Source organism: Mixophyes fleayi, chromosome 3 (assembly GCF_038048845.1).
Source record: "Mixophyes fleayi isolate aMixFle1 chromosome 3, aMixFle1.hap1, whole genome shotgun sequence".
Lineage (NCBI taxonomy): Eukaryota > Metazoa > Chordata > Amphibia > Anura > Limnodynastidae > Mixophyes > Mixophyes fleayi.
In genome coordinates this window covers 313716830-313724356 of record NC_134404.1, presented here as the reverse complement: position 1 = coordinate 313724356, position 7527 = coordinate 313716830, and the positions used below count along the sequence as shown (strand labels likewise).

Here is a 7527-nt window from a genome sequence, read left to right as displayed (position 1 = left end):
TATATATATATATATATATATATATATATATAATATAAAAGCCTAGCGGCGTGTGTTAGTCTGTGTGTGAAAAAAAAACAAACCAAGCTGCAGCGCCACCTGCTGGGCAGAGTTATACACTGACCTACTAAATTCTTAGCATTATCTAATATATAAAAGTAAAAACCTAGCGGCGTGTGTTAGTGAGTGTGTGGGAAAAGCTATTTTCTCAGAAAGGGCTCATCCAATTGACCTGAAATTTGGTATACTGACGTTATTTGACAAAAAAATTAGAATAGTGAAGTCAGTTAACTTCCATCATCCCCCCTTCCCCCCGTGGGAGGGGTAGTAAAGGCTAAATTTACGAGTTGAGGGGTCAAACTCATTTTCATGAGGTAATTTTACCTCATGAACACACATAAAAAAGGGCGCTTGCCTCGGGAAGTAACGCTCTTCCCCTGAGGAGGCCTGGGCTAGGCCCAAATGCATGACAAGAACCTTTTTAAGACCTTAAGTAGCTTGATTTGACTAGAATGCATGAGTATCATGCACGGGTTAACTTGTATATATATATATATATATATATATATATATATATATATATATATATGTGTGTGTGTGTCAGGACTGTTCAAGATGTGTTATCTGGTGAATGGAGCCACAGTTCCAGTACAGCCGCAGGGGAAATAACAGTGTGTACTTTTATCATTACATGCTTTTACATATCCCCACCCAGATCCTACTAAAGTAGAAGCTATGTAAGTTGGAAGTGAAGCCCTCAACTAACGTTTTCATGAAACCATGCATATTTGCTTCTGTTAATAATTGAATAACATAGCTGCAAATTCTATATTTATAATGGTAATTTTGATGTATAGCATAGTGTGGAATTGATTTCCTTTGTACAGGTACATTCAGAAATAGACAGATGTGCTATTATCACATGCTACATGCAAATGCAAAGATGGGACAACTCAGGAAAAGTGACACAGAGGCTTCCGTATCCTCCTTCCTTGGGAGACTTTACCCTGTCAGGGAAGCAACACATGGTGGAGGTATATTACATTGTGACCAGATCAGGGTACCCTGCCCTATTAATAAAGGTTAAGCCCACTGGGGATCCTTTCTCTTGGGGAAAAATATAAGTTGCCTTTCCCTTAACTGTTTTTAGATTGCACTATATGGCATGATAACATATATCATTTATTGTAAATGTAACATTTTTGTAAAAGAGCATGGTCAACCTGAGATCATTTAGCCCAGATTTGTATTGTAAATTCTTCCCCTCTAGATACTCACCACCCTAATGGTTGGCTACCTAGGTCCAGAAGCACTGGGCAAGTCAGAGCCCTATTTAATGGAAAAAGCCAAGGATTTTGGATCCACTCAAGGATTAATTTCAGGCGTCTAGCACTTACCTTTATCCCTTAGGATACAGCTCTTTTGTGTGAAAGTGTGTGTCTCTATTGTTTAACTGGGATTCCTACTTCCAAGAAGAAAAGAGCCTCCAATCTTGATCCTGGACTTGGACACATTTTGTGGAACTCCACTCCCCCAGGACCATGAGATCCTGGGACTCTTTAAGTGTATGATGTCCAGGTCAAGAGGGATCTCTCATTTACAGGACTGGCTGGGAGTTATGGCTGGAACCAACCAGCTCTGCAGAATCATGATCTGTAGAGACACTGCCCACTATCCATCGCCTGTTCTCTTGTGTGTGCTCACTGAAAACAGGGTGACGTTGGAGTTAAATCTTTGCCAAGCTTGGCTAAGGGAGAGGCGGCATCATTCCTGGAAAAAAAGCTGGCAAAAAGACAGCCTGGGTGTCCTGTGACCATTGCTCGTGCTGTAATTATAATGTTCCTGCTGAGAACAGGCGCTCAAATGGAGAGAATATAGGTAAAGCACCTGTGCGCCTCTCAAAGAAAGCTAACGCAATGTGGAAACGGTCACTGTGACAAGCTGTTCAGGCTGCTCCCACAAATCTTCAAACTTCTATTGTTTTTAAATTAAATGCATGCATTAAATCTCCAGGGAGCTATCTGCAAGAATGTCCAGACCACACTAAAATAACCGTGACATCCAAAGAATTCTAGCCCCAATATGCTCCTGCAGGAATGCTACAGTGCTACTGAATGAGTTACAGAGCTGTTCAAGACCTATGAGACGTCAGATGCCGAATTTCTAGAATAATCCTCTAGAACCTGGTCATGGTCTTCGCCTATAGCCGCCCCATTTTCCTTAGAGCTGGACGTGCTCACTGGTACTCAGTTGTCCTCATATCTTGTGCACATGCTAGTAGAGGCTCATTCTGAGTTAGACACTGGACTGGGCAGATGGCAGATGGCAATCCAGAGAATTGTCAGCTTCCAAGCAAAAAGAACAGACAGACAGAAATTCAGAGAATGATCCGTATTCAGGCAAGGTCAGAAGCAGAACTGAAGAAGAAGAATATGCAGAAAAATGGAGCCACAATCCAAGGTAACTGCACTTTTCATAGGCAGTGGAAAATGCAGACAGCTAACCAAAATGTTTCTAGGCAGCCAACCAAAATGCAGGCAGCCAACCAAAATGTTTCTAGGCAGCCAACCAAAATGTTTCTAGGCAGTCAGGCCCCTGCAGTTCGATTCCATGAAGTGTAATCAAGTGATGGAACTTCAACTGCCCACACTGCTTGAAGGCATAGATAGCAATTGAGCAGATAGCAGTGGAGCAGTCTGTATTCACTGCTCTTGATAACTTAGCTGCCTATGCCATGGTTTCAGCTGTCAAAATAAAATAGCCTGGACACAAAAAAGAAGAGGTTGCTGATTCTTTGTATAAAATGTAAAGTTGTCACTTTATATACTAGAAGGAAATAAAATATATTTCCTTGTGACATCCTTGCTCTATTCTATTTGGCCTGGCTGTACAGAGCTTCACTAAGAAGCCCTTCTGGTGATCACATGTTCTCCACATTAAAGGTGTTAGACCATACAGCATCATTTACAAAGTACAAACCCATGCGCAGAGCAAAATACCTTGCTTTTGCACCAATGTGCTTAGATGATCTGCCCAATGCAAATCAAAGTGCACAAATACCCTCTGCGTTTAGGTGACGTCTTGGTAACCAGAAGTGTGCCTCAGTATGGGGCAAGGCAGAGTAGTCTCCATAGGACCGCCGTGCAAGCATCGCATCAAAACCCAACTTACTACCATTTTAGTACCACCCCATTTAAAAAGAGCTTTTTTACTTTTTTCTTCTACAATTCTGCTTAGTTGGCACCTTTTATGGCTTAAATTAACTATGTGAGTGAAGGGACATAAGACTGCCTTTATTTTGTCTGGGTGCGTCAAACTGTTATTATATTGCTTGGTTTGTGCCTGAAATCTGCTTTACCCCTAAAATATAACACGGAGGCCCAAAATGAATCCAATTACAAGTAATTCTCCTAAAAATGCACCTTCTCCTCCCTTTGGAAAACATTAAATCACACCCACATTTAAAGAAGACGTTTAAAAACTTGTGATCATGGCAGTAAGAATATTGTAAATTCCACAGAAAAGGAAACAGTTTTGTGAATGTGGCCCATTGTTAGACAAAATTCATATATTACATGAGTGGTTAATCTTTACTTCAATATGGGCATACGCAATCCTATCTATTGAACTGAGTAAGACCAATATAAATCGGAGTGCCTGACATTCTTTTTAGACTGTAAACATGAGTTTTGTAGGGATTAATAAAAGAAACACTTTAGGCAAAACAGTGTTAGTGAAAAGAACGAATAACTATTATATGTTAAACGAACATGTAACAAATGTCTAAATTGTATGCAAATACATATTCCGTTAATATCTGACACAAAGTAGCAGATCTCCGTTTGAAGAGGGATGCTTTCAGATGCTGCAAACGATAAGACATGTATAAATATAATTCGCCATGGTGATGGAGATTGGATTAACTAGGAGCTGCTTATTATTCAACAAAGTACAATCTGATTTGGATAGGAAACAATATTCACTATACATAACCATGTTTTAAACTTAATTAGTAAATGACTATCATACGCTGCTCATTACCAAGCTGACACTGCTATTTGTTTCAAATGGGATAAATATGTATGTTTGTGCTTTTGTGCAGTTACATAAATGCACCGTATGTTTTGTAATTATATCATATTTTAGCTGAACGTGCGACTCTATATAGATGTTTTAGAGATACAAGCGTTGGTATTATCTACCACCAGTATAGAGACACAAACCACATTGTACTGTAACTCTATAGTCGTTTAACCAATGCTGAAAAAACAAGGGGCTAACCGGGTGTTGCTTATATGCAATTTGCAGGATTCTCTGCACTACGAATTATGGCAGGACATATTACTTGTATCTCCTTAAAATCTAGTGATCTACAGGTTGTGCACCTCTAGACTATCCCTCAATCGTTATCTACCTAGGTACATGATGCATTGCACGCTAGGTGCGCTGTACTGGTCCTCTAACATTGAACTGGAAGCCCGTCCCAGTCAGTTTCTTAGACTTACTATGCATCTATTGGGAGATGACTGCATCCAATGAACTAATCACAGATGAGACGTTGCCAATAACAGCAGGGACACAAGCATCTAATGATAATTCCGGTGATGAAGAGGTGATGCATGCCTGGAGCTAATGCAAGTGGCTGGTGATTACTTTATACAGAAGGAGACAACACAGAGAGAGCACACAGACACCGAAGCAGCGCAGCATCATCTATCACATCTCCCTCTCCCTCCCTCCTCTCACCCTCTCTCCTTCACATACTCGCTCTGAAATCCATTGCAAACTGAGGATCTCCTCTATAGCAGCTTCTTCACTGCATTCCTATGGGACACTTACAATGACTACATCCCCTGATCTCCTGGTACCGATGCAGGCCAAGATCCTGCTGAGCACATGGAACCAGTCCAGGGACCTGACCGAGACGCTGTACCCCTACAATGTGGTCAGCAGCAGCAGTAAAAATGTTAGCAGCACCAATGCCCCTATGGAGAGCGAGAGGGATGTGAGCATGATAGTGATCCAGTTCATCTATGCCATCGTGTGCCTCATTGGACTGATAGGGAACTCCATGGTGATTTTTGTCATTTTGAGATATGCCAAAATGAAAACGGCCACTAACATCTACATCTTAAACTTGGCCATCGCTGATGAGTTATTTATGCTGAGTGTTCCCTTCTTGGCTGCCTCTGCAGCCCTGCAGCACTGGCCCTTTGGCTCAGGAATGTGCCGCACTGTCCTCAGTGTGGATGGCATTAATATGTTCACCAGCGTGTTTTGCTTGACGGTGCTCAGCGTGGACAGGTACGTGGCTGTAGTGCACCCGCTTAGGGCAGCCAGGTACAGGAGACCCACTGTAGCCAAGATGATCAATATTTGCGTTTGGATTGTGTCCCTGTTGGTCATTTCCCCAATCCTGATTTTTGCCGACACAGAATCCTCCAAGAATGGGGTAGTGGTCTGCAATCTCATGTGGCCCCAGCCCACATGGTCCACTGTGTTTGTTATCTACACCTTTCTCCTGGGATTTTTCCTGCCTGTGGTGGCCATCTGCCTATGCTACATCCTAATCATCGTAAAAATGCGAGCTGTGGCTTTGAAAGCAGGTTGGCAACAGAGGAAGAAGTCTGAGAAGAAGATAACTCGAATGGTCCTTATGGTTGTCACAGTCTTTGTCATCTGTTGGATGCCTTTCTACATTGTCCAACTCCTCAACCTGTTCCTACCCCACATGGACTCCACTATCAACCACGTATCCATTATATTGAGTTACGCCAACAGCTGCGCCAACCCCATCCTCTATGGTTTCTTCTCAGATAACTTTAAGAGGTCCTTTCAGAGGATCGTTTGCTTTCGTTGGCTTGAGAACGGTACTGACGAGCCTGTGGATTATTATGCCACAGCTCTGAAGAGTAAGGTGTGTAATAATCACCCATTGGACTTCCAACAGGAGCCCCTCCAGTCTGACCCCTGTTACAAACATGGGACAATCACAAGGACCACTACCTTATAGCAGACCCCGAAGATGCCTTCTTAAATAACTGCTGCCAGTCGCACATGCCACTACTCTTCTACCTGAGGTTTACATGTATGTCCAAGTGTTCTGATCGTGTGTCTAATTTGTATTTATGATTAAATCGAGCGAGCTAAATAAATTATGAATTTCAGTCTGGTCTGAAACAACTGTTTGCTCCCCCATCATGTATCTTAGCCTCATAAAATGTCATCGACTCCTTTTAATTATCCTGTGCCTTCCTACATCGTGTCTTATCAGTGCAGACTTCCCGAGGCTTTTCCGCAGAACATCAGATAGCAACAGGAAATATTAAATTGCCAAACAGCCTAAGAGATAAGGGAACGTGTGTAAATGTTACAATGAACACTGGTCATTTTATTTTCCAGAAAGAACGTCAGAGATGGTACATAGTGGAGGGCGGGGGGTTACATGAACAGTAATATTTAAATGTTTCAGCACCAAACCTGGAAAGGTGGAAGGGAAAATCAAAATGTTTTGGATGTGGATGGGGGTGGCCGGTCAATCAGGAATGATACAACAGTGTGGCATGTCCTTTGTAAAATACACAAATATGTTTCCAAAAGGTCTACCGCAAAATGATTTGTTTATGCGGAAAAGTAGGTGTATTGGCACGATATGATACTCTAAATTCCTATGAAGCGGGAGGTCAGTGAGTCACAACCTACAGGATTTACACATTTAAAAAAATAAAATATGAAAAAGACTAGAAAAGTTATAATGGAACTTTATAAAAAAAACAAAACATGGGAGTCAGTATAACCTCGGTAAATCGGAGTATAATGTTGTAATATACTCAGCAGGATAGACTGTATATAACTGTTTTTGTTATGCTATTTTTTAACTCCAGCATTTTCTGTGTAATTTCGGCATAATGTGAGAAGGATGTTTACCTTACATAAAATAATGATCATAATATATTAAGTCTTAAATAATGCTGAAAAGCTTATCTACCTGCTGCACGTTTCATTTGAAGGTAATATAGTCCTTGCAATTCCAAACAGCACTTTAGTGGTTGACTCCTGTGACACAGAGACTTAATTGACTCCAGTATGGCAACTAGAATGTATCCTATGTTGTTTCACCTGTAATATCGAGAGCAACGTCTTCTAAAAATGTACATGTTTTATAAGAGTATGCAACGTTATATCTATTATTTCTGGTAAGAAGATGACTTTGCATGTGTTGTAAAACTGTAAGTCCCAGTATGTTCATCCAGTGCCAGGCTCAGGGACCTAGCTGGAGAACCGTGCCTGTGCCAGCTGTACAGTATGGTGTGCCTTAAATAATGTGAGATAGCTATTGCCTATATTGGATCACTGTGTACTAGTCAGCTAGTAGCAGTCTCTCTGCATTTTACCTGCTGATCTTTCTCCTTTTACCCATCCAGACCCTTGTTTCTGATGATTTATCATTAAAGTATAAGATAAGAGATGCAGGAAGAGGTAAATCAAGCTAATCTATGGAGGTCTCAGGCATTAGATGGGTAGCTA

General features: G+C 41.3%; 1 protein-coding gene across 1 annotated transcript; it reads left to right on the top strand.

Moving 5' to 3' along the window:
- Nucleotides 1–4499: 4499 nt before the first annotated feature.
- Nucleotides 4500–6167, top strand: LOC142143018 (somatostatin receptor type 4-like). The gene has a single exon (XM_075200740.1). It carries the CDS (start codon nt 4841–4843, stop codon nt 6011–6013), a length of 1173 nt encoding a protein of 390 aa, XP_075056841.1. The 5' UTR covers nt 4500–4840; the 3' UTR covers nt 6014–6167.
- The last annotated feature ends 1360 nt before the right edge of the window (nt 6168–7527 follow it).